Here is a 27,341-nt window from a genome sequence, read left to right as displayed (position 1 = left end):
TATTTAGTTTTATGTACCTAGTTTTAAGTTTCCCCTCAGGATTCTGTGATGTTAAAGGGACTTGATATCTGCCGGAATAGCCATCCAGAACAGTGGCCCCAATGATGTTGCCCTGGACAACCACACCATATTTTACGATTTAACCCTATTACGTAAGTAGAAATACAAATAAGGGCACTATATACTGGCTAAGGTTATAGTTAGATCTATAGTTAGATACTGTATATCTATCGCATTGCTTATGAATATTGAAAAAACATGGAGAATTATCCAATGATACCAAGTACTATAAATTAAAGCAAGGCAGATGGTAATGCAAACTATGATGTAGACCTGAAAAGGTTTGCACAACAGAGAAAATATTTGCAGATTTAGGAGAAAACATAAGGCATATTAACAACACCATTATTTTTGGCCTACTAAAAACTTTATGACAATATGAATTGCATAAGCAACATCTTGCAGTATAAAAGGCCACAGAACTGCAGCATTATGATGAATCTCTGAGTGTGTGTGTGTGTGTGTGTGTGTGTGTGTGTGTGTGTGTGTGTGTGTGTGTGTGTGTGTGTGTGTGTGTGTGTGTGTGGGTGGGTGGGTGGGTGGGTGGGTGGGTGGGTGGGTGGGTGGGTGGGTGGGTGGGCGGGCGGGCGGGCGGGCGGGTGTGCGTGCGTGCGTGCGTGCGTGCGTGTGTGTGCGTCTGTGTGTGTGCAGATAACCACTCTCTCATCTCTAGTAACCCAATACAGCCCCATTCGAGAAGACGCTTGGGTCCCAATGGTGATGTCATCTTTGACACACAACACGAGCAAAACATGACGGACTCCATGGAGATGAACCAAGCGGCTTTAACACAATTACATAGAAGAACAGATCGAAATACACTGAAAAATAGAGTGGACCTTTATGTTTGGAAGTATGACTGCAAGACAGATCACACCCCAGTCAACGATATGGTATCTGGTGACCTCTTACCCCACTGTGCAACTCAACCATCGTTCAGGTTCTAACGGAACAAATCTAGAGCTCTCCAAGGCACTTTTCAATGCCCTGGATCATCACAGCGCTAGCCGACCGTCTGCAAGTCTAGAACCCAGTGTCACCTACAATTGAACCAACGATGGAAAATGTTTGATGAATCTATTATTATAAAAAAACTGCACAATATCTAGATAATAATTTTAACAGTGGATTTCGACGCTTCAGCACCTGTGGTTTTATCATCAATCACAGCGGAACTGCTGTTCCTCCGATGTGCTTTGAGCAATCACAAAAAGAGAGGAATGGCGTGCATATTTAATTTCATTCTCCACTGGTTCACACAGAAGGAAACCTGCCGCTGTTCAACAAGATTCCTTCTGACAAAAAGTCTCTATTACAACTGAGTCAGCGACACGGATGAGGGGAAAATATGTCATATTAATAATAACGTCATGACAAACGTACCATAAGTACTTCAGACGCTTGCTTAACACAACCCAAGGCCTCCAGTGAAAGAAGTAACTATCAGGGCGGACTTTGAGCCCTATCAGGAGACCAAGAGAGGGGCAATGGCCTTTGTTGATGCTGGAACTTAATATGCCTCTCCAGGGTTTTCTTTTACAAATGGTCTTACAATTGTTCTCCTATGTAACCCAAAGTTCTTTTTGCAGGTGGCAAAGCGTTTTTGGATCCTGTGTCAGATTTCAACAACCCAGCACTCTAACTAACCTGTGATTTAGAGTCGTTCATGACTTCACACTTTACACATCATGGTTATAACAGTATTGTGATCATGAGCGAGCAACGTTATCATTAGAACAACAGAAGAAGAAACAGCGGATGTCCACCAAAGATGGAGATTGAGCTACGATGTTTTAAATACACAAAAACCCAGTCAAATCTGTGTTACTCTGGGCGTTGACTTTTATTTTACAATAGACTTTTTAATTGCAATGCATCACACGAAACAATTGCAATATTTCACAACAAATATCGAATTGTGACCCTTGTGTCATGATGTGTATGGTACAATCAGATTGGTGCCAAATCCCATTCCCCACCAAAAGCGCCAGAGATTGCCCTACAGGGAGAAAACTATAAAAGATGAGCTCATTCAAGCCATGTCTTTGTGAATGGATGAACAGCTGTTTGACCCCTCCCTTCTGAAAGAAGACACCAACTCATCACAGTCCATCCAATAGTGCGATAATAACAAGTTTATTATCACCGAATCGGATGTATTGGTGATCTGTTGGTATCTTCTTGCAAAAGAGCGGGTCAAACAGATCAACGATCCATCCAATACACTGAAAATAACAAGCTTATGTTCGTTTTTCCCCCAAAAAAAATCCAATGCATGTATAAAACATTTAGGGACATTTAGGGACACTGTCAACAAGTTGCATTTGACCCAAATTCAAATTAAGAAAAAGTGAGATGTAATGTAAAACAGGAAAATCCGAATTTATTACATATTCTATCGTGTATCGTGATGCATATCGTATCACTAGAGATCCATGCCGATGTACAACTCTATTACTGGCGGATCATAAATAATGATGCACTAGTATTCGTGCAATTCATCCTTCTGCTGATTAGGGATCAAACACGGCCTGATTAACGTGACCAACTTTCGGGTTCCCAGTCAGAGAAGCAGTCTCAACAAGTTGACTGATACTCTGGCACTAAACAGACCTAGAACCCTCCCTGAGGTTGTCAGACTGGAGCGCATACTCAGCCTGACTAATGCATCCCGGCGTGCTGCATCGCTCTCATAGTTACTTGCCTCTACCTCTGCTGCCTTGTGTGGCTGCAATCCATCACCCAGTCAGAGACCCACACAACACACCCATCGATTTTTGCTCTTGTTTACATATTCACACATATGCAATTAGGGGGGGGGGGGTGAGCCCTACTCCGATAAATGTACCTTATCCAAAGGTTGCCAGTAGGCAAGACTGATAAATCTGACATAAAGATGAAGGCGGGGGGGAGAGAACTGTATACAGCTTCCGCCAGTATGTTCTGGATCACTAAAGGGGCCTCACAGCGTTAAGACACATAGATCTTGTTTGTGTTTGGTTGGACTTATACTGCTATAGTGCCCTTGTAAAATAGACACAAATTATCTCATCAATGTTGTCATTTCAATAACTGCATTAAACGATAGATTATTGAGTTGTATGTCCTTATTTGTTAACACTTCGATCAGTGTCTAATAATTGTAAATGAGCATTTGGACAAAACAGTGATACATGTTGGAGGCGGGCAGCACATCTGAATTCTGACTTGTGCTTCTTGATTCCTGATGGTCAGAAGGTATATGTGTGTACCATGCTGCCCCCCACAGGGCAACTCAAGAATGCACCTACATAGCCAGAGGAGAACAGAGCGTCGGACTAGCGACGCCAAGTATGTTAACTTAACCCTTACCCCACTGTCACTCTTTACATTGTAGCAAATTCTCTGAAACATACAAGCACTCCTTAGCAAACACATTCATGAGATCTGGGTTAAATGCAGTTTCATGCTTGACTACTTGTCAACCTAGGATACTATGTCTTGTCAAATTTGCAACATAACATCACTGCAAAGTCTGCCATTCGCTTTCAATGTGGGTATTGATGAGCCTGCACACACGATAATGCCCCTCTTTATTCAAGGATGATGCCATTACCCATACCGCTGAGATGACCCCTTTTAGGATTTAAATTAGTCTGTATTAATTCCCCTAAGGCAGTGCACTCTACCGGTTTTCCAATGAAAGGATTGGTTATCAGACGTCTTTCATTATCTCCATGTAATACATGTTGAAATACTGGTTCGCCCAATGTATTTGTATATTTGCATGTGCAAATATTGATGAAGAAGAATGGGGAAGAGAACATAATACATGACTACTAAGTTAAGTTCAGCTGCAAAATATTTTTCAGAATAAGACACACTTTCACAATTGAGTTAAAGAAAACAAAGTTGTTATTTTTTTACTCAATTATGATACATGCCGAATTGCTCTGAAGCTAAAGATATTGCATAAAGATACCAAACATGAGGAAACTGGGACTGTTTGTGGGTTCCTGCTTTAGTTGTTTCATGCAGCAAGAGTGTCAACTCCAAAAAAAATGATATAATTTTACATACGATGGTCATGGTAGGCTATATTAATACTGCAAATAATTATTCCTGAGTAATTCAAGAATATCCAGCATTCACTAAATATGTGATGGTAAGCGCAGTGAGGAATCCTGTGCGCTCAAGTCGGTATACAGCTCATTGACGACAAACTTGAAGAGGAAACGTGACTATTATAACAAATTAAGGCTGTACGTGTGTCTCCATGAAGTCTCTCCGAAATCCAAATTTCCCTTTAGCACAGGATGAGTTAAATTTAACGAAGCTCTTACACAGGCATCGCACAAGAGTGTGACAGACATCGACAAGAGAATAATGCCTTCATTTGAATCACATTCGACGCTGACAGCAACTTGTCAAGAGTTAGACACATCTAACTCTTTGACACTTGGCGCGTGGTCAAAGCTTTACATGTAAATCATCGGCGCTTTAATAAGCACGCGTAAAAGGTGCAATCTTTGGCGCAAGGAAAATAAGGCAAGTTGGAAACTATTGGGCAAACGCATGATAGCGTTCAACCAGAACCCGTGTACATACACACACACACACACACACACACACACACACACACACACACACACACACACACACACACACACACACACACACACACACACACACACACACACACACACAGCCACATTAGCCAGCCACACACGTATTTCTTACCTCTAAAAACTTCGGATCGAACGGACAGCAGAAGGGTTATTGCAGCAAACAAGCAATTGACAACTTTATCCATGTCGACACCTCCGCCGTAGCGTTAACCCCCTAAAAGAGGGGTTAACCAACAACTCTTTCGTCCTGCAAGTTGAAATTCTGAGCGATACTTTCTAATTAACGTGTTATATATTTAGGGCAGAGTCTATCCTGCCCTCCTAGTCTATTCCTGTGTGACAATGGTCTGCTCTGTCCTCGACACGCCGCTCCTTGCCGACTTGCTCCAGACTTGAGGAGGGATCTCTGAGTGAGTCCTGATTCCTGAATTACGCGGGGATTGAGTGGTCCAGCTCCGCGAGCCTCGAGTACATATGTGTGCGCGCGCGCTCCGTCTCTCCAGTAGAGGGGGCCTGCGAGCTCTTTTTGGCGCGAGGCTGGCACGAGCCAGAACTGAGTTGGCCATTAACTCCAACCAGCAAGGTATAGCCCCTCCTCCTACATTAATGATATAATGATAGTTTGTTAGTTTAACATTATATTTAATGTCACCATAATTGTGACTAACTTCACCATAAATGTATATCTGTATGTAATATGTATATCTATCTATCTATCTATCTATCTATCTATCTATCTATCTATCTATCTATCTATCTATCTATCTATCTATCTATCTATCTATCTATCTATCTATCTATCTATCTGTATCTGTCTGTCTGTCTGTCTGTCTGTCTGTCTGTCTGTCTGTCTGTCTGTCTGTCTGTCTGTCTGTCTGTCTGTCTGTCTGTCTGTCTGTCTGTCTGTCTCTCTCTCTCTATATGTATATATCTGTCTAGCTGTCTAGCTATCTTTCTATCTATCTTTCATTCTATCTATCACATTAATGTCGACATTTGTTTACAGACAAATATGAACTTCACCTTGCATCTTATCTAATCAAACCTTTGCTTTAGAGTTAACGTGTGTATATCCCTCAATGCTTCATCTGCTTAATCTAAATTCCCCTTGTGTGTCCTCTTTGATCAAATTTGTGCATTGATCCCATTAAAGGACTGGGTTGACATTCAGGAGCTCTTCATTAGTTGACCCAGCATATCACTGATTCAGACTCTATACTTATTGAACATGCTTTTATTTTTTTATGGTTTAATTACGGCACGTGACTTTTCTATATATATATGCTAATATAAATGTGACATTAAAGTATACCAAAGACCTTGTACATACAAACAATGGATTTTTCATAGCCCTTAGAAGTGTGTCACAAAATGCAAATGAATGACAATGTCAGACAATGTCAGTGTGTTATTGTTGGATGCTTGAACGCCGGTATGCATAAAACAGTCAGCAGTATATGACAACTATGTGGAAGCTTCCATCCCCAATTAAAATGACGTGTTATTGACACAGCACTACTTTTAGATTCAGGATCACCTCTTGTCAACAATAAGCAGATATTATCCGGTTGTTCTTGTTGTCACTCTAATTGCATGCGTGAATGTGTGCGTTCTGTTGTTTCTAGATAAGGAGTGGCAAAGAGGTTGGACCGGTCGTCCATGAACAGGCGGTAAAACATAGCATTTTGTCTTTGACAAACATATCCTAGGCCTAATGATAAGGTCCAACTTGAATCTAAAAATACAATGTGGTTGAAAGCAACAATGCATAACTGAATAGCTATGCATTGTCTACAGTTGTGGACTCTTAGATCTGCAAAGAAACTTCATCCTTACTGATGAGAACCGTATGACTGATAGAAAGTTGTATGTTACTTTAATCTAAATACTTTTTGTGATGAAGTTGCACTGGACCAGAAAGCATGAGTGAATTTTTAGGCAGTGACAAGTGAAAACCATACATCCAAGAGAGAAGACACTCATTCACAATGCTACCAGGCATGGCGCGCCGATTTGTAAAAATAACGCATTGTAGTAATTGTAATAAGTGGCACTATCACGCTGTTTGCCAATAAGTGTCATTCATCTCTCTCTAGCCGCGTGCTGCTTCCTTGCGGGACCAAACAAATGGCGCTACCGAAATTACCCTCGCACAGATTGACTTATTAAACCTCTCGCGGTGTGGCTGCCAAAAAACAGTGTTTTTTTCTGGCTGTTTTTGTTCTACTGTGTTTATCGAGCACTTTTGATTGTCAACGGCTCAATGGGAGATTGATTAGCAGACTATATTCAGTAAAGTTAGCGACTGCCACCGAAGCGTCTTTCTCTCTCTACGCACGTTTATGGCTGTGAAACAAGAGTGCTTGTAGCGGCGCGTGTTGCTCTGCTTGTTCCATCTCGAACGAGGCCTCATTAGAAAGCAACACTGTTCGCACGGTTATATGCCCCCACAGGAAACACAACAAGTAAACAGCATTGACAAATAGGCCCTCGGTTGAGCTTTTCATCTGGACACTCCCACACTCGAGTCTAGACTGTCTGCTAGATGTCCATCCCTAGTGAATAGCGGTCCGTGCCGTGAAACAGGTCAACTTCTTGCACACATAATAAGTAATATATGGTTTTAATTAATTCGCACGGTGCATAATGGGGTTGTTGACAACACAGAATGTGCTGTACTCTATTTTAATTGGTCCCCGAATATCATTCTGAAGCTTAAATTAGCATGTGTGCTGTAATGTAGATGACCTCGAGTCAACTGACTTGAACTGATGCAATGTTTTTTCACGCCTGACACACGATGCCTGCTTTGAAAAGAGACCCATCCAACATGTGGAGAAACTAGATGATGCATTCATTACTTTAAGTAATATTCAAATTTGCCACCAGATGTCGTGGTTTTGTATTTCTTTTTATTGAGTCTTAATATTTTTACATAAAAAATCTGGCAGGTGTATTTTTTCTAAAAGTATCAATACAGAGGAAACATATATTGAAAAGCTTAGAAGTGCTATCACGAAGTTGTGTATCATCTAAGATGTTAAAGTTCAAATATACAGTAGTGGGCTATTTGTCCAACTCAATGTCTGTAATGTTAAATTTTTCTGTAATTGTTCATTCTCAAATAAAGTGATATCCATTTAAACAGTTCTTTAATTCGATTCATTTTTATTGCGCCAAGGTGGTTTGCTGTGGTCTTTCCAGAAAAACATTATTGCAACTATACAATTCCACCATGGGGAGGTATAAAATGTAATCCAACACATTTAATAGAGACATTCATACCTTAACAATTTGATGTTGAGAGCTTAAAGTAATTGAATTTTATTTTTCTCAGACATTGCATTGTGTGGGTCCCATGGCGAAGGCATCTGAGAATCTTCCGGTATTGCGGCAATCTGGTGGAGTGTAACATTCAATCACAGACTATATGGTCTTGCTTTGTCGCTGGTCATAATCCCACCCCCCACACCAACACACAAACAGACACACGCACACACACACACACACACACACACACACACACACACACACACACACACACACACACACACACACACACACACACACACACACACACACACACACACACACACACAACCTCTGTTCATTCCACAGACTTGGCACAGTTGTTCTTTTTGATCCCCTTCTGCGACAAGGAGGGGATCAGCTGGAGAGTGTAACTGAACCCCAGTGGTGCATCTCGGTCTTCCATGGTGGGCGTCAACAATAATGTTCATCCAGCAAGGTATCCATGTCTAAATCCTTTACCTGGGAAATTAAAAGTTCCCCCCAGTGTCCTTGGTGGTGGCTTTAACCACTTTACCCAGAAGGAATTTATAGTTTGGTAAACCAATATGACCGACGGTTGATTTCATATTCCTCAGGCACAAAGCCAGAGAACATCATCTCCCTCGTCTTACTCCAAAACCGAGGAGGTGTGAGATCAGGCGTCCCCATAAAACCTCTTCTGGCACGGTGTGAGTGTGCAGTAACGTTTATCTGGGCCGCAGTGTCTCCAAGGTTTATCCCGTCAGATGGGCCCCCATGGCATCAGAGCACTGCACAGCATGTGTACCACCTGCTCTGAGTCAGTAAGGGAAGACCATGATCATAATTACACCACGCATACACAAACACCCACAAACACGCACACAGAGTGATCAACTTACACACACTAGCACACACACCAACACACACTGATAAAGTCACCCACACTGGCACACCACACACACACACACACACGCACACAAACACACACACACACACACACACACACACTGATAAAGTCACCCACACTGGCACAACACACACACACACGCACACACACACACACACACACACACACACACACACACACACACACACACACACACACACACTGATAAAGTCACCAACACTACCACAACACACACACTGATAAAGTCACCAACACTACCACAACACACACACACACACACACACACATACACACACACACTGATAAACTCACTGACACTACCACAACACACACACACACACACACAAGCACCACACACTCCCGCCCACACACACATGTTCCCATGGCTGCCTGGGTCCCATCAAGAGGGTTTGAGGTAGTTATACAAGGCACTGAGGCCTCCTTGCAGCACTTCCTTAATGGGCTTGACCAGGGGGTTGTGGATGATGTGCAGACCCTTATCAAGTGGGTGGCAGGCCAGCTTCCTCAGCCCGCTCATCAGGTACATCTCCCCGGGCACGCTCTGCAGGTCGTTGAAGTCCACGTTGAGGAGCTCCAAGGACTCCAGGAAGCACAGGGTCTTTGGCAGCGAGTGGAGGCTGTTCCCCTCCACGATGAGGATCTTCAGGTTGACCAGGTCCTGGATCTGGTCGGCGATGACCTCAAGCCGGTTGCAGGCCAGGTGGAGGAAGACCAGGCCCTTCATGCTGTAGACGCAGGTGGGGATGTGGGCCATGCGGTTGTTGCTCAGGTTCAGCTTGGTCAGGTTGCGCATGGAGGCCAAGCTCTCCGGCAGCGCCGTGATCCGGTTGTCGGCCAGGCTGAGCACCTCCAGGCTGCTGCAGGAGCCCAGCTCCTCCGGCACCTCGCTCAGGCAGTTGCGGTAGGCGAAGAGCACCCGCAGCTTCTTCAGCTGGCCGATCTCGGGTGGCAGGCTGGCCAGGTTGTTGCCCCACAGGTTGAGCACCACCAGGTTGTCCATGCCGCCCAGCGCGGGGGGCAGGCTCCGCAGGCAGTTGATGGACAGGTTGAGCTTCTCCAGCTCCCGCAGCTCCCAGAGCTCCATGGGGGGGTCGTCCAGCCCCCGCATGGCCAGGCTCAGGGTGCAGTAGCCGAAGCGCACCGTGGTCTGCTTGCGGAACCTCTCGGCGGCCGAGGACAGTCCTCCGCCGTTGCTCCCGTTGTGGTCGTCCCTCACGCTCGCGCTCCTCCGGCCGTGGCTTGTGCTCACCTCGCTCAGCTCCTCTTTGGAGAAACTGCGGGAATGACGCCCGCCCATGGCTTGTCCAAAGGTGAGAGAGCGTCTACTGAAATAAGTTGGCAGCTGTTGGTCAATGGCCGGCACTCAGAGCACCGAGTGATTTCGCTGATGGTAATGGCTGCCTATTGCTCTCTGGGGATCGGGATCGAGGCCTGGTGGTCGGCATGGCAATGCCAATGTTGGGTTGTTATCCGGGCGTTGCTGTCAGGCTGTTTTGGCAGCGGTTTCTCTGGTGTTCTGCTCTCGGTGTGAGAGAGTGCTGTTACAGTCGCGCTGTAACAGAGCGCTGCTCGGGGAATGAAGTCTGGGTCCCCCAACCGAGTGCCTGCCCTACTGGGTTTCACTCTGCAGCTGGTCCTGTCACTTCCCGGTGGGACCGAAAGTCATAGCCATTGTCCAAGCCCAACCCCGCCCCCCCACACCCCCCACACCCCCGATCCAGCCCCCAGTGTCCAATCAGAGGACAGGGGATAGAGCCTGGCTTAGACTCAATCACTTGATGTCACAGCTATGATCTCACAACCCTAAGACCTCCACACTCAAATACACCAACACACGCACACGCCCACACACTCACACACATACACACACACACACACACACACACACACACACACACACACACACACACACACACACACACACACACACACACACACACACACACACACACACACACACACACACACACACACACACACAGATACATATTCAAAAACACACACACACAAACACACACACGTGGATATACGTACATGTACACACAACACATGAGTGCACAGAGCCACACATAGGAAATCGTATACAGCACACACACATGCACACAAAAACACACACACAATTACACAAGTATATACACACACGCACATACACACACACTAACACTCTAGGAACTTGAAACATGAAGCAAGAAAGATATAGATAACTCTTGCATCATAGTTAGTATATTAAAAGCATGTCAACATCCCGAATTTACTGGATAATTGACATACCAATGAACTTGTGTGTTTGTGTTACCATAACCTTATATCCATGTGTACGTGCATGTGAGTTTTGACGTGTGTGTGTGTGTGTGTGTGTGTGTGTGTGTGTGTGTGTGTGTGTGTGTGTGTGTGTGTGTGTGTGTGTGTGTGTGTGTGTGTGTGTGTGTGTGTGAGTCAGGTGAATGTCCTCCTCGCACTACCGGAAAAACTGGCACCGAGCCTCGACTTCAGCAAAATATTAAATTGCTTTTTATAAAGCGGTTCTCAGAGGTGCTTGGGAAATTGCACATACATGGATCTGGTGGCGGTCAATGCCAAGCACTACAGGTCACTCATCATGGCCGCCCGGTGTAGCTGGCCTCACTATTTCATCCGCTGTGCGAATAACGAATAATATAAACCCACAGTGTTATTTAAAATGTTTAACAGTGTTTAAAGGCTGCCTATAAAACTTACTGACCTCACTACTTGGCCGAATCATGTCTAAGGTTAATCTGTTGTGCTAAATAAGAATGAGCAGTACCTATAAATGGAGTCTCCCTGAACGGACTCGACACGTGTCAGGATATTTCTATGTAGTGTTATTTTTTTGGTCATGTTAAATGTCATGACATTTCAGTCTTATCCGTATGCATGCTGCGAGGCTTGCAGGTTGTTGATGAGTTATCCCCTCATCCTCGGGTCACTTACGTGGTGACCTTTGTATTTTATTAGTCATGACACTTGACTTGAAGTACAGGGCTTTATCCAGGATTATCACGTTGAACCATGCGCCGTAAATAACAAAAACGAATCCTCACAGGAACCGAGCTGCGTACGTCACATGGAGGACTTTTATAAGTGTCATCACTCTGTTAATAACATGAATCATCTCCCTCAAATTACAGAAGATTTCCTCTTGGGGAGGGGGACTGGGGGTGGGTTTATTGCAAATGTAAATTTTATATAATTACATTACAAAAAAGTCACATAGGTTTCTTTTCAGTAATGTTGTAATATTTCCTGGCTGTTTATTTCCTATAGATTTTACATTGTATTTGCGTTTGCGACACATACCCAATCATTTTGTTAGGCAGTTGTTGAAGCACAACTGAAACTTTATGAGCCAAAATCAGATACTGTATTGGCATATTTATGTAAAATTCAGTTTGATTGATGCTATAATTGGTTGTTATAATGAGAAGCACTTGTGACATTACAACTGCCTCTGATTTATACTGCCTCAGTTCACATGTGATTTAGTTTCTTCAAAGAAACCCAGCGATTTACAACTACCAGTACTGATTTTGGTTTGATAACATCCCACACAGTAAGGTCTATTCCAACACCATCCACCCACTTAACAGCATATCCAACGGTGCAGTCAGGCCTGCTCTGCTGCATCAGTGCCATGTTCCACATCTGTTGAATTTAAGATTGGCTACTGTACAGTTGCTCATGGCTAGAGCGCCGATGGCAACTTCAAGCAGATGCTTGTTCATGTCTCCAGTCATATTTAAATAGGTGGTAATCCATCCATATCAAAGCAATCTATAAAACCATGTTTATGACATGGTTCAGTATGTTTGTATATGTCTCTAGCGACATGTCAATGCATGTGGATCTTTGTGTGTGTGCACGCACGTGTGTGGGTGTGTGTGTTTGTGTGTGTGTGTGTGTGTGTGTGTGTGTGTGTGTGTGTGTGTGTGTGTGTGTGTGCATGCGTGCGTGCGTGCATGTGCGTATGTGTGCCTGCGTGTGTTCATGTGTATGTGTGCGTGTGTGTGCCTATAGGAATATGTTGAAATGTCTCCATGCCCGATTGCCTGTGTTCGTACGTGGGTTTGTCATGCCTGATTTCAAAAGCAGCAGGTTGGCTACACCCTGCCATAGACTATTTACATGAGAGATGACACCTTGGCTGCCACTAGTTGAGCCCCCTCCCAAACCATGGAATGAGACACGAGTCTTTGAACACCAAGTGCTGTCAGATATGGTCTCAGCTGGGCCGATTCACATCACTGACGCAAAGGGGACGACTGCACTTGTGATGGGGAAGCTAGTTAAAGATGCGTGGGATGGACGGACGGAACGATGGGTGTGTGGATGGATGGACAGACAGATGGATTGACAGACTGATTGATGGATGACACAACACGGTATAGACTGCTAGTATCTTTTTCAATAATACTAGCAGACTAATGTATGGACGATGAATAACACAACACGGTACAGACTATTAGTATCTTTTAAGATGTACTAGCCGACTGATGTATGCACTCTGTATGGCACAAAAGTGTATAGGCAAGGCAAGGCAAGGCAACTTTATTTATATAGCACTTTTCATACGCAAGGCAGACTCAAAGTGCTTCACATATAAACATTGTCATACAATAAAATAAAATAATAGATAAGTAAAAGAAAACATATGCAAAGAAATAAGTAAAATAGAAAGTGCAATGTATTTAAGATCAGATCAACAGTCTCTCTGGTACCCGCCTCCAACCCGACCTAAAGGAACTTGGTACTTTCTCTGGGTCTCCAACCCGGATTCTAGTAACTCTAACCACGAACCCATGGCCTTATTCTGGGACTCCAACCCAGACAGACGTCGGGACTCTAACCCAGACAGAACTCAGGTCTTTCTCTGGGACTCCAACCCAACCTAAGGAACATGGTCCTTTCTCTGGGACTCCAACCCAGATTCTAGGACTCTAACCCAGACAGAAATTGGGTCTCAAACCCTTATCCTTTCTCTTTGGTATCAGATCATGTATCTTTCTGGTAAAAATAGAAAATAAAGGGAAAGTTAAAAAGGCATTTTAGTAAAATAAATTCAAAGTTAATGGATGGATGATGAATAACATAACAAGGTATAGACTGCTAGTATCATTTAAAAAGAAGCTGGACAGGCCGACTGACACACATGCATATTTAAATACCTCCAGTCTGTCAGTTTGGCTTGACGGTGAGGGAGATGGATGGATAACAATAGGCGATGGAGAAGGAGAATAATTTACAAAGAGAGAGAGAGCGAGCCCGGGGACAGGCAGGCAGCAGTGATGTGCCCGGCAGTGGATGCTCATTTCGGCGGCATATCGATGTCATCACGCCCTGCCTGCCTCCCACCATAACGCAGTGCCACACGCCACTTGCTTTCCTTTAACCATCGGAAACAGATGCACGGCCACAGCTTGAGGTGTCAATCAGCAGGAAATGGGGTTTCACTGCTCCTCTGCCGTTCACACAACACCTCCAATGCAGAGTCACATTAGCACCTAATGAGGATATGATTAATAGACTGTGTGAAAAGAGGCCTCCTACAGTCCTGAGGGGGGGGGGGGGGGGACAGAAAATGATGTAATTTAAGGGGAGCTAATCTGGCTGTATGGGTCCGTAATTCCTAGCTGAGACACCTTTGGAGGCTCAGAAGTTGAAGTTGTACACCTTTATTACTTGTTCATTAGGCCCCGGGCCACGCAGGCGAAGACTGATCATCTCATTGGGACAACCGCTGCCCGAAAGGGCCCTATACAGCACTCTGTCCCGTTCCATGGGCCAGTGGCCCCTGGCCAGGGACCGACACTCTCCAGAGAGTGTCTTAGTCGTGTGTGCCTCAGAGATATCCTCATGGACTGTATAGCCATGCCCTGCTGAAGAATATCTTCCATTCTTCAGACCCCGCGATGTCTCTCCCGAGCATGATCACAGCTGTAGAAATCAAGACAAGAAATGTGCATTTCGGGGAACCCGAAGCAAGTCAGCTGCAGGGGGAATAGAGAGGGAGAGAGAGAGAGAGAGAGAGAGAGAGAGAGAGAGAGAGAGAAAGAGAGACATAGGAGGAGAGTGAGGAAGAGGGAGAGTGACACAGAAAGAGAGAGAGAGAGAGAGAGAGAGAGAGAGAGAGAGAGAGAGAGAGAGAGAGAGAGAGAGAGAGAGAGAGAGAGAGATTAAGAGAGAGAGAGAGAGAGAGAGAGAGAGAGAGAGAGAGAGAGAGAGATAGGGAGAGTGAGAGTGACACAGAAAGAATGAGAGAGAGAGAGAGAGAGAGAGAGAGAGAGAGAGAGAGAGAGAGAGAGAGAGAGAGACATAGAAGGAGAGTGAGGAAGAGGGAGAGTGACACAGAAAGAGAGAGGGAGAGTGAGCAGAAGTGGATGGCCACCACCTTCGCTGCGAGTCTTCTATTATTCAGCAGGTGCAGTTGTTAATATTCTCACCATTGGACTGATTTTGAACTTCCATGTCAATGGGAGCCACTTTAGCCAGCTCCACTTTTCGGCTAATAGTGTTAAGCGTCATCCCAAGGCACGAAAGCTATAGGCAGAAGAAATGTGTAGAGAAAAGTGCTCCCAATGTATTGTAGGTACTGCGAGTGTACTATGCTAATGTAGGCTATATCTATAAATAGAAACTGTATAAGAGAGGATACAAGAGGCTCAAACACATTTCTAGTTTGGATTCCATGTATTATTTGCCTTTTGGACATTTCAGAAAACGAAAAGATCTTCTGAGCTATGCAAATGAGCCACGTGGAAGTGTGAGGGAGTTCTGCTCTCAAGGCAAGAACACCAGGGCCAAGAACATCTTCAGTTCAATGTTCCCGGTGTTTATTTATTTTGTGAGTTTGACGAACACCGTTTCGCCACCGGCTGATTGTGCAAAATTGTCACCGTGGAAATCGCACCACTGGGAGAAGATCGAGCGTATCCAGAGCCCACACGGAGATCTGTCAGTGGTGGGGGCGTGAAAATAGCAGCCGCAGTAGCAGTGGGAGAAGTAGCGGTGGTGCTTTTTAACTTCTCTGAGCATTGGAAAGTGTAGTCCTCCTTCCCTGTGCTTCTACCAACCCATCTGTAAGTAAAAACACACCACTGTGTCCACCCCCGTCGGCCACGTATGCGGCAGTTACCTTGAGCTCGGTCTGCGGTACCGTTAACCCCCTTTGTTCGCCTGAGGATAAACTGGGACAATATGATTTACAGACGATGATAAAGGTGCTCAGTGGAGAGCCGGTATCCAGGTTAACTGTGCCGCATAAGAGACCCCTTGTCTAACCATGGTTGGAATCAAGCGGGGGGTGCGGTGGGGGTGTGGTGGGAACCTACAGAGTGACCGGACCCGTTCTTGCTCGGCTTTGCTGAGGCAGCATTCGGGGAGAAGCCAATTGTAGCCGTGACAACAACAAGCCGGGTGATGAAGTACCTCCGAAGATCTTATCTGGGTTCCACCTGCACGCTTTGAGGGCTATTGATGCCCCGTTGCTTAACATTCATGTAATGGAACGTAATTAGCGGTGAACTGGGAAGACTATTCGAACAGCGGTGTGTGAGGATAAACACTGTCTGAGGCTACTCCGGGACTAGAGCTGCCATGGAGAACACGCGGTTAAACACAGACATAAACACGCTGCAGGCTGTGCTATGGGACCTTTGAGAGGCTGTCTGCCAGGCAGGTCTGAACCTGCTTAGGACCTGGGGGTCTTGTTGGGATTCTTCCTTTTGACACCAAGCTGTCAAAAGCAAGACAGATATCCTGGCGGATACTCCCTGATTGGTGGAGAATGTTGACCCTGACCTCACCGGGTACTGAGTGTTCGGTAGACTCTGGGTTGCCTAGGATCGACAAGGGAGCTTGGAGGAGGTTGGAGATGGATGGGAGCCGGACTCGAAGATTACCAAATTTTTTAACTGTCAGTGTGAAATAGCAAAGTTTGTTCAATTCAGCAACAAAAAAGGAAACCTGTCAGGCTTGGAGAGTTAGTCATTTACTTTTTATTTCCATTATTTATAATATGCTGGAACAATGTAATATAGCAAGCAAAACAAGAAGATAGTTAAACTCAGCGAATGAATAAAAAATTACATTTTCATTTTTTGAGTAGTCCTAAATAACAAATAACATGCAATAAAAAACGAATGAGACACATTAATCTATTTTCCCCTTGATAGTGAATTGATATGTTTGAACAGGATCTCCTTTACTTTGATGGAATTAATAATGTTCCCTGTGCTTCGACCACTTACCTTAAAGTAGGCCACTCTCCAGCCTACCTTTGCTACATTAATCTTTCATGTGGCTCTGCATCGGTTTTTCTATCGTGACAGCAGGAAGGAGTGGGAGCTCCATGATCTGTGGGAATCTGGACGCAGGCCAAAACCCACATGACAAACCCAAAACCCCAAACATCAAAAAAGGCTGAATTTCATTTGGTTGCGAGATGAGCAGCGATTTGAATGATCGCTGTGCTTTTTTTTTTTTCACCCTCCCCAGTTACAATAAAGGGCAGATGAGGGCATGGCACCCACAGATCAAAGCTGCCCCGAGAGCAAGTTCCACTGAGTCAAATCTGCATTTTCACTTCCCTGAGAGAGTTCCATGAGCTGTTGGCCCAGACAGGTGCCCGCAGGTGGCATGGCTCCAGCTGGGATACGGCTGAGGAGTCCTGTTCCACCGGCATCCAGCGTGGCATACTAACCAAGCCAGAGGTGCTTCCACACGGAAAGGTTTGAAAGAGAGAGACCTGAGCCGGTGCCAGATAAGCCAGGGCTAGAGGGAGACACAGGCTCCCAGCTGCACGGGCTGATGAATGCTGCTAAAGGCCACAACACCGGAGAGTTAGAGACAGAGAGATGACGACTGACGGGGGTATTTAGGGATGCCCTCACATCTGAGGGGCGTCGGTAGGGACGCCATCTCAATGGTTTGACGCCTGCTGGGCTACTGGGGGACTTTAGCCCAGCGCTCTTGTCACAAACTGAGGCGAGGGCGTGTGCGGGCGTACAAACATGCACGCAAACACAATGAAACACATTCATGCGCACACACATGGGCATGGGCACACGCTTACCAATGCACACGCACACACACACACACACACACACACACACACACACACACACACACACACACACACACACACACACACACACATATCCATCCACAAATCCACATACAAACAAACACACACACATGCAACGGACATACACTTCATTTATATCCATTACCGACGATGGGCCGAAAACTTCTGAAATGAAGGATTTGGGGTGATTTTTCCATGCCATGGGGAGGAGGCAGAGAAAGGCCAGTGTTCCAGAAGGGGAATGTGTTATTTCTCTCAGGCCCTTTATTGAAGTGTAACAATCTTGTCAGACACCTGTTCTGGCATGAGTTATCTACTGTTATACTACACCAGACGATGACTAGACCACTGCTGTTGTGAGCCATACTTGGTCCATAATCTCCAGTGTAGGAACATGTGTTTCAATGTACATATTTTATCTGTCTGTTTTTTTAAGACTTGTGACACATGACATATGGTAACCATATGGGGTTAAGACATAGAGGGGTTCATGTGTCATTTGTGGTGTGTGTGTGTGTGTGTATGTGTATTTGTGTGTGTGTGTGTTTGTGTGTGCATGTGTGTGTGTGTGTGTGTGTGTAGGTGTATTTGGGTGTGTGTGTGCATGTGTGTGTCTGTGTCTTTGTGTGTGTATGTGTGTGTGTTTTTGTCAAACGGCCATACATTTAAGTGATGTGTATGTGCTTGGTCAGTTACATAATTGTGCGATGTTATGTTGAATAATTGAAAGCAACCGTCAACCGTTTCACTCTAGGTTTTTTGACACCATGTGTCACGCAAAACAAGCCATTTACTGCTGACACCATGGCTTCCATGGTCGCCAGTTCCGAGAAGTGTTTGTGAAAGCAAAACAGCTTGCCGTTACTGTCACAGTGTTAGACATTTCTGTGATTAAGTAGTATTGGGCCAAGAAAGGGCTGGGAATGACTTTACTGGTCATAGGGGAATGGAAAAGTGCACACACACCCAACCCTCAGGGTTATTTTAGACGTATCGAAAAATACTAATTATGAAAGTTTTGTGGAGTTTCAACATGAAAGATTTTCATGTACTTTTTATTGCTGAAAGGTGACTTTACAAATCCTAAGTAATCACTCCTGGATTCTGGTGTTGAGTGGAGTCTTCACTCCTAGTGTTATGAGCACCCCCCATCCCGGTCATCTACTCAAACATGCTGAAAGGAATGTCGACGCCTGCTTGTAGGCTTATCCACTAATTGCAGTCTGAGTGTCTCAGCTATTGTTGAATCATATCAGTTGTTCGGCTATGGAGCTATGTTAAGACCGAAGCACGGTTCCATATCCCTGCACATATTTAAGGATGGGTTAGGTTCTCCATCTATGCTATCGGTTATAAATGCCCATGAACATGTAGGTTTAAATTGTTGATGATTACTGAATAGACTATTCAATTAATTATATTGTTAAGATACAACACTGAAAACTGTTTAATATAAAATATGCTACTTATATTGATAAAGTAAATCGGATTTGATTATTCTTATCACATTAGGAGGATGATTATCGCAATGTTTTTGTTTTTTATATAGTCCTATGGAAATGTCCAAGAACGGCATAAGTGGCCCTGTGCTGACACCTACTGGTCATTAAAAGGTAAAGCAAGAGTCTGGTCTCGTGGTATAGAAATTGGTCAAGGCTACACTTAGTCATACGCACCGCAGCAGAATAGTCCTGTAGTAATGTCAAAGAAGATGACATTACTACAGGTGTTTATGTTCAGCCTATACGAATGAATGGCTACTAGAACCATCTATCTAAATTGATGCTTGTAGTCTATTTAGTGAATACATTTTGAAGCTTTTTTTTTTGGTCTATACAAATACTATTAGCATTCAACTATTTGGGACATTTTCCTGATGAGTAGGAGTAGGGTTCCCTGCTGACCTGAACATGTGAATGACATTACCGCCGTCCACCCAGAGCGTCATCGTGTCTGTCCCGGCCAATGGTTATTTTTGAATGCGGACGGCTCTCACTTGACAGCCAGCCAGCTTATCCAATCAGGGTTTTAAATTAAGTAAAATACCCGCCTTTCCCCCGCGTATGACCTATCAGAATAAAGTACTCATTACTAATTCATTACATTGCAAAGGGGAGTGACGCAGTTTTAATAGATCTATAGATAGGCTACCCCATGCTTTTTCTGGCCGAAAAAAATAATAAATTACGCCGTTGTCCAAACAAACATTTATCAGAATCACCGACAAGAATACGGATTTCGACTCCCATCGTGTGGGCTCTGCATGTCGAATCTCCTCAGTGCTTCTTGATTGTGTGGATGCCATTCCGGTTGGAGGTTGCGGAACACCCCGAGGACTAGATGCGATAACCTGAACGAGATATGCCGCAGCCGAAATCAAGAAAAATCGCCATCCTCGGGTACAGATCCGTAGGTGAGTATTAAACCATGATTAAACAGCATGGTGGATCCGGGAACACAGGTAGTAGACTACGGGTTGCGAGCCAGAGGCTGCTAGCATCGGGTACTAAAGCGCTTTTACGCCTCCTATAATAGATTTAAATTACAGGCAGGATGGTGGTAGTGGAGAGGTTTTGTCACGCGATGCCATGGAACAAATGAGAGCGCGCTCACCAGGTGAGACGTGGCCTTGTAGTCACGCTGGCACACAGAGGGCCTTGTGTGCCCGGATTTTATTGTGGATATCCTTAGCTTAGGTTGTGATGGAGAGTGTGTGTGACCCCAGATCTGTGGTTGCTAAAGTATCTACAGCTTCAATTGATCGATTACGTTTGAATCATGTTGTAGGAAATCATCATCAGTTCACCCATTATCGCTTTCAACGCGTTGAGTGTGCCCAAAGGCTGTTCCGTTTGACTCTTTAATCATACATCAAACCAAAATGAGCATGTGATCAGTGTGTTAATGTTGGCAAGATGGCACTCAGAATGACGGTAACGGAACGAGTGATGCGTGCTGGAAGTGGATGAAGACTACCACTGTATAATGGACTGTGACAGCATATCTCTACAGTTGTAGATGGTCCTTCATCAGGGGGTGTCCGTTTGAAATGAAATGGAAATAAATCTCTTTTTTTCTTCCATTTTCACAGGGAAGTCCTCTTTGACAATTCAGTTTGTTGAAGGACAGTTTGTTGACTCATATGACCCAACGATAGAAAACAGTAAGTGGGCGTTATTGATAGACCAATCAATAATACTGTAAAATGTATACTGTCAGGTGTAATTACAGACCCTTCGTATTATTAAACCAGATGCAATCTGATCCGATGTAACATGAGTTTGTGATGCCTATGTGTGATATTTGTATTCCTGACAAATCATACCATTTCTCTGGGAAAATAATTAGTGTATTTCTGTATGACATCTCAAAAACACATGGCAAGCATTCAACACAGGGGAATCTTACCATTATATTGAGGTATTTTTATTACGAATAACACATTGAACAGAATTGGAGCAGATCGATACGTGTTACTGTTTTTAGCACAGCCCCAGGCATTAAAGCCATAGTGTCTTTTTAGCCAACTTTCTAAAAATAAAAAGAGGCATTTTTCCTCCTGAGAATCGCCAAAAACTGTACACATATCAATTGGAAAAGAAGCATAATGCAATACAGCAATCACCTCCCTCTGTCTTGTACACACTCATCTAACACTCAACCTATTCATATCTCTCTCATAAATCAAATAGAATTGTGCAATAAAAAAGGCTTTAACAGCCAACCAGATTTGTTTGTGTGTCTGTGTGCGTACATGTGTGTTTGTGTGGGATTTGTTTCCGTCTCTATAAATAACCTGACTGTATGTTTAACACAAAGTGAAGTGTGAGTGTCCGCATAGAGCAGTGTGGAGCTGTATCTGAGATGAAGTGAGATATTGACATCCCAGCTTCTCATCGAACCGACTGACCCCAGTGCAATAAAATACCACTTTATTTTCAAAGCATTTCTTCTGAATTTTCGGTTTTATATATATATATATATAATGCAACCTGTCTTTCTCGCTTAGCGTTTACTAAAATGATCACGATAAACGGCCAGGATTACCATCTGCAGCTGGTGGACACCGCGGGGCAGGTAGGCCTTCAAATGCCTTTCAGCCCACGTCATACCTTTAGTTACGTTCCTGCTTGTAATGAGGCCAATGGCAGGACATACAATTTATGTTAGCCTCTCTTTTTGCTTATAAATATGTTACCTAAAACATATCACGGTGACAGCCTTTGTTATATTTTCCTCTAGTAGTAAGCAGTAAATATGTATCTGTTCTTACTATTGTTTAAGTGATCTGTTTACCCTTGCTCTGTGTCTTTCTCCAGGACGAGTACTCCATTTTTCCACAGACGTATTCCATAGACATCAACGGTTACATCCTGGTCTACTCTGTCACATCGAACAAGAGGTACGCTTTCACCGTCCTTATCACGCAACACTGAACGCCAGGCAGTTCACCATAATTCATACTCGGTCTGTACAGAATTGAACTGATATGTTGTCCTTGGGTCTGTTCCAGTTTTGAAGTTGTACAAGTCATCCATGAAAAATTGTTGGATATGGTTGGCAAAGTGCAGTAAGTATAGCTCATTTGTTTTTCTTCAGTTTGTGGTGGCTATAAAACATTCCCAACATACAGTATATCGACTGACTGTGTGCCATTTATTTGCTCTCTCAATACAGAGTACCAATTATGTTGGTTGGAAACAAGAACGACCTACATATGGAGCGGTATGTTGTGCATACACTGTCAATTAGACGTTAAAGTGGTTCTCACTGGAACTTTGGCATACCGTAGATTGGAGGCCTGACCTAGCCAGCCATGCTATAAGTCTTGCGTATGCATGCTAATATAGAAGAGATGTTCCACAAAGGTCAGCTAATGTTATCAGCTAACCATAAATACATGGCTTTAAGTAAACATTGACAAATTATAAAAATATTATTTTATATATATAACAATTATTTGCCGAAGGTGAATAATTGTTTTAGTATATACTACACGTGAACACGCAAAAATAAACAAGATAACACTTTTTGATGGGATTTATTTGTTTTTATTAGCGAACAAAGCGGGACATTTTGCGATCAAATTGCGCTATCTTAGAAGGTTCACGTGTAGCATATACTAAATATATATTTAACATTTTTTATGTATATTTTGTCTTGGAGCCAGAATCAGGTTAGCGCTGCAGTAAGAGAGTAAGAGTAACAGTGAATGCTTAGGGCTGATGGGGTCTCTCTGTTCCCTAGAGTCATCAGCTGCGAGGAGGGGAAGGCCTTAGCCGAGTCCTGGAACGCTGCCTTCATGGAGTCTTCCGCAAAGGAAAACCAGGTACCGTATCTTCACCTATGGCCTGTTGAGTTGCTGCCTTCTACGCGTTGAATCAATGCCAAGGGCACGGATTCGTTTGGCACAGGGGAAAAAACCTGTACCGAAACCTGGCGCCCGTTCAAAGATAAGAAACAGCTATGGCACCACCTTAGCCTGTTTTGGCTCTGATCTTTCATTTTAGTTTTGGCTTATACTGTAATTTTGCTGTGTGTGTGTGTGTGTGGGGTCGTACATACAAGTAAATATATGGTGTGTGTGTGTGTGTGTGTGTGTGTGTGTGTGTGTGTGTGTGTGTGTGTGTGTGTGTGTGTGTGTGTGTGTGTGTGTGTGTGTGTGTGTGTGTGTGTGTGTGTGTGTGTGTGTGTGTGCGTGCGCACAGACCGCTGTGGAGGTGTTCCGGAGGATGATCCTGGAGGCAGAGAAGATTGACGGCGGTGCGCAGCCAGGAAAGACGTCCTGCTCCATGATGTAGACGCCGGCCAATCAACACACAGGACACTGCACTGGGATATCCCGTTACTTGAAGGCTAGCTGCCAGTTCTCCTACACCTCAGCTGACTCCACCCATACACCACTCCCCCCCCCCCCCCCCCCCCCCCACCTCAGCTGATCCAACCCATACACCACTCCTCCCCGTCCAGGGTCCTAGATATCAAGATACTCCCTTTTTATGGCTCTGATTTACGCTGTTATTTATCAGTATTTTCTTTGCCCCTAATTTTGATATTGTTTATTTATTAAATTTTTTCAAGGATGAGTCGATTATTATTTTTTAACCACAATCCACCACTCTCTGGCACTGATGCAAACGCAGAACTTCATGTGTGTACCAGAAAGAAATGTTTGGGGGAATGCTGGACAACAGTGGAGTGATTTTCATACATTGTTTGGTTCAATATGAAGCTCTTATTCAGGCTAATATGCTTAGAGGATAACTGTTTATAACGAGCTACGAAAGTAACAATAACGGACCTTAAGGAAGGAAGAGTATAGCCAAAACATTTTCTTCTGCTACACGAAAAAAAAAAGCTGTTTTTTCCTCCAACTATACAGCTCCTTTTTCTACTTCATTTCAACGCAATACCGTCTCTCCTGTCCCCTCCATTTGTTTCCATAGCCGTTACTGTCAGCCAAAAAAATACAACTTCTGCATCCATTTTCTAACGTTGAAAATGTTGTACAAATGTTTTTGATTGTATTCATTAAAGCAAAAAGTGGTTATGTAATGTTGCCTCAATATACTTTTTTGTTCTTCCGATCCCAGTGGGGTTGGGGATCAGAAGTTGTGACGACAAACAGCTATCTTTCTTTTTTTTTTTTGCATTTATTAAAGGGTAAAGCAACCTTCACACAGACACAAAAGAGGGGAGGTCTACTGTACCCCAGAGAACAGCTACACACACCGGGTCTTGTCGCTCCGAGGGACAATTCAATGCAGAATGCACGGTGGGCTTCGTACAGTATTCACATTCTAGAACGTGTTGCACATGTGGTCGGCACAACACTTTATGTCGATGTAGGAGTTCATCTTCAGCATCTCACAGTCGCTCATAGCCATGCATTTCTGGTACTGGCCATCTGAATGAAATAAAAGAAACATGCATCCAGATTAAGTAAAATTGGTTTTATCGTTTATCTTACAATCTTGAAAAACATTTTCATTATGTTTTAATGAGGAATGTTAATTCTAAGAAGAACCAACGGTAGTATTGCTCCTGACGACAAAAGAAAACGGTTGTAATCTATTTGTATAGATGTATTAGGTAATATATTCTATTTCACCTTTGAAATAAAGCCAATGAATTTCAGGGCTAGGGACAGACAAAGAGGAAGCCAAATATAAAATAGGCTTTACTCGTGTGTTTATTCCTGACCAACCTATTTACATGTGACTGAGTTGGAATAAGGTTATTTTATTAAGTGTGATATTGTACCATATCAAATGAAGTGAATAGAAGCGTATTGTGTCGGGAGAGGGGACTCACGTGGGGCTCTCAGGAACTTGGCGGCCGCACAGGCGTCCTTCTCCGGCCTACAGGACTCCACGACCAGGTCACATGACTCCCCCGCCCGCCGCGACACACAGCGGTGGCAGTTCAGAGCGCTACCTAAACACCGGGAGAGAGAGGGAGAGAGACGAGAAGAGACGAGAGAGACAGACAGACAGACAGAGTGAAGGAGAGAGATCCAGAGAAAGTTTGGTAAAATCACCATGACCAATTCACTCTTTTCCTTTGATTTTTCTTATCTACGTGACAATAAGCAGTATACTAACTGCACGTGGAATGTCTTTATTTGAGAAAGTGTAAGTGCTTTTCATTACAACTGATGGTTTGGGTGGCTGTAGGCCTCTCATCAAAACCATAAAATCTGTTACCCAATGTCCTCAATGAAGCATATCATGTTAGTTATGGACCTTACTTCCCTGCACTGTTCCTGCGAAGGTCAAAGTATGTATGAGAAGTAATTTGGCATGTGGCTTGCCCGGCCTGTTCTCATCACATGTTAGCAGCATTGATTTAAGGCTGCTGATCGAGAGACTATCTATTTTGAGTTCAAAGTGTGCAAGGCACTGAGCTGTTCCGGCCAGAGGCCAAGCAGCGCAGAGCAGTGTTCAGCCACCACTGTTTGCTCAGTGGAGAATCAGTGACGACTTACCGGTTGTTAAAACAAGGGCAAAAGCCAGGGACAACACCAGGAACTTCATGGTTCTGTTCAACCTAGATTTGAAAGACAAGCAGCAATCAGTGATTTTTGTGCTCCCTTAACAACATCTCTGCTCTTTCACTCTAACTAGGGAATACTTGAAGTTATTCAGATCCTTTGGACTACACAGTAGCTGAAGTCTTCATCTTATATTCATTCTACTGTTACTCTAATTCCCCTTTGCATAAAAAATATCCATATCCCAAGCAAACCCTCATGCACTCAATTCGCTTAAAATGCCAGTAAAACCGGCCACTCCAAAAGTCAATACAAATATCAATGAAGATGATTATATGAACATATTGCATTTTTTTTTCTCTTCTAAACCTTCAAAGTGATATTTTAAGTAAAAACATAAAAACTCAACACGTCAAAGGTCACATTGCAAATTCAGTATACAAACAAAAGGAAATAATCAAAAACCCACATCCATATAATCAAGGACAACAAAACGTTGCGCATGAATATCTACGTACCTGTTTGCTGTAGAGTAGCAGAATGTGATGTCACAGCAGACTATCCACCCTCTCTTTATACCAACCTCATTTCCGGCGAAAGGCTCCAAACCAGTTGTAAAAGCACCGCTCCTGGTTACAGTGTGTACACTAAGTTAGTCTGGAGCCAGTGACGTCTCCGCTGTTAATACGCTCGTATATTATGCAAACAGGCTGCCACCTTTTGTTCATAAACCTATATCTTTTAAAGCTTGGCTATGCATATTAACGCACAGACTTGTCACTCAACGGTATAAAGGACTGAAATTAATCACCCTGGCACAAAAAGCCTTAATACACAGAGAGTCAGGGTGAAAGGTATGTTTGCTGTAGGTGGGCCCTGCTTCACGTACAGGACTTAAGCTCAGTCATTCCCATCACTCACAGCCCTACACTACTGACCGATTGAAACATTGAATCCGAGCCATGAATAGACTTGCCCCCATAGATTTGGGGCAAGTCTGTGTAAATTCTACATCGCATTATTGTACTAATATGTGTAGTGTCTCATGTGTGACATATACTGGAAGTGTAGTTCAACGGACATGTCTCAAGTCGGGTGTGGCCAGACAGTACAGCTGTTGTGAAGTGTTAATCTGCCAATCTCGGCCAAAGGGATCAGGGGTGAACGAGCGGGAGTCATTCATGGGAGCAGGTTTAGTTATTGATTTATGCTCTCCAACCCCTGTCTGGCCCACGTCCTGCCCCACCTGCCCAGGCTTTCATTCTTGGAACAGGGCTAACTTGGTGGGGGAGCTGGGGTAAAGGGGCTGGTAGTTGTTTGAAGTTCCAGCCAGGACTCCTGCTGATAGTGTTTCTCCTGCCAAGACGTTAAAGGGAACGT

The 27,341-nt window shown here is 44.0% G+C and overlaps 3 protein-coding genes across 3 annotated transcripts; 1 reads left to right on the top strand and 2 right to left on the bottom strand.

The window, feature by feature from the left end:
- Positions 1-7,567: 7,567 nt before the first annotated feature.
- Positions 7,568-10,511, bottom strand: LOC130387684 (leucine-rich repeat-containing protein 30-like). Its single transcript, XM_056596889.1, has one exon. The coding sequence runs from the start codon at positions 10,163-10,165 to the stop codon at positions 9,248-9,250; it is 918 nt and encodes a 305-aa protein (XP_056452864.1). The 5' UTR covers positions 10,166-10,511; the 3' UTR covers positions 7,568-9,247.
- Positions 10,512-20,058: 9,547 nt separating this feature from the next.
- LOC130388098 (GTP-binding protein Rheb) lies at positions 20,059-24,576 on the top strand. Its single transcript, XM_056597434.1, has 8 exons — positions 20,059-20,381; positions 21,060-21,131; positions 21,978-22,045; positions 22,288-22,370; positions 22,482-22,538; positions 22,646-22,693; positions 23,216-23,297; positions 23,677-24,576. The coding sequence occupies exons 1-8, from the start codon at positions 20,330-20,332 to the stop codon at positions 23,767-23,769; spliced, it is 555 nt and encodes a 184-aa protein (XP_056453409.1). The 5' UTR covers positions 20,059-20,329; the 3' UTR covers positions 23,770-24,576.
- A 15-nt stretch (positions 24,577-24,591) lies between these two features.
- Positions 24,592-26,659, bottom strand: ly97.3 (lymphocyte antigen 97, tandem duplicate 3). The gene is made up of 4 exons (XM_056597435.1): positions 26,480-26,659; positions 25,956-26,017; positions 25,283-25,405; positions 24,592-24,875 (listed from the first exon to the last, which is right to left on the bottom strand). The coding sequence occupies exons 2-4, from the start codon at positions 26,002-26,004 to the stop codon at positions 24,769-24,771; spliced, it is 279 nt and encodes a 92-aa protein (XP_056453410.1). The 5' UTR covers positions 26,005-26,017; positions 26,480-26,659; the 3' UTR covers positions 24,592-24,768.
- Between the last annotated feature and the right edge of the window lie 682 nt (positions 26,660-27,341).

Source organism: Gadus chalcogrammus, chromosome 8 (assembly GCF_026213295.1).
Source record: "Gadus chalcogrammus isolate NIFS_2021 chromosome 8, NIFS_Gcha_1.0, whole genome shotgun sequence".
NCBI classification, from domain to species: Eukaryota; Metazoa; Chordata; class Actinopteri; order Gadiformes; family Gadidae; genus Gadus; species Gadus chalcogrammus.
Note: the sequence above shows the minus strand (reverse complement) of the source record. Positions and strands in the feature narration are given on the sequence as shown.

Excerpts from the sequence above, each read along its gene's own strand:
- LOC130388098 (XM_056597434.1), top strand. The coding sequence starts at position 20,330 with ATGCCGCAGCCGAAATCAAGAAAAATCGCCATCCTCGGGTACAGATCC. Across the intron at positions 22,046-22,287 it reads TGGTGGACACCGCGGGGCAG|GACGAGTACTCCATTTTTCC; the intron begins GTAGGCCTTCAA and ends GTCTTTCTCCAG. Across the intron at positions 22,539-22,645 it reads GATATGGTTGGCAAAGTGCA|AGTACCAATTATGTTGGTTG; the intron begins GTAAGTATAGCT and ends CTCTCAATACAG.
- ly97.3 (XM_056597435.1), bottom strand. The coding sequence starts at position 26,004 with ATGAAGTTCCTGGTGTTGTCCCTGGCTTTTGCCCTTGTTTTAACAACC. Across the intron at positions 25,406-25,955 it reads TGCCCTTGTTTTAACAACCG|GTAGCGCTCTGAACTGCCAC; the intron begins GTAAGTCGTCAC and ends CCCGGTGTTTAG. Across the intron at positions 24,876-25,282 it reads CAAGTTCCTGAGAGCCCCAC|ATGGCCAGTACCAGAAATGC; the intron begins GTGAGTCCCCTC and ends TATTTCATTCAG.
- LOC130387684 (XM_056596889.1), bottom strand. The coding sequence starts at position 10,165 with ATGGGCGGGCGTCATTCCCGCAGTTTCTCCAAAGAGGAGCTGAGCGAG.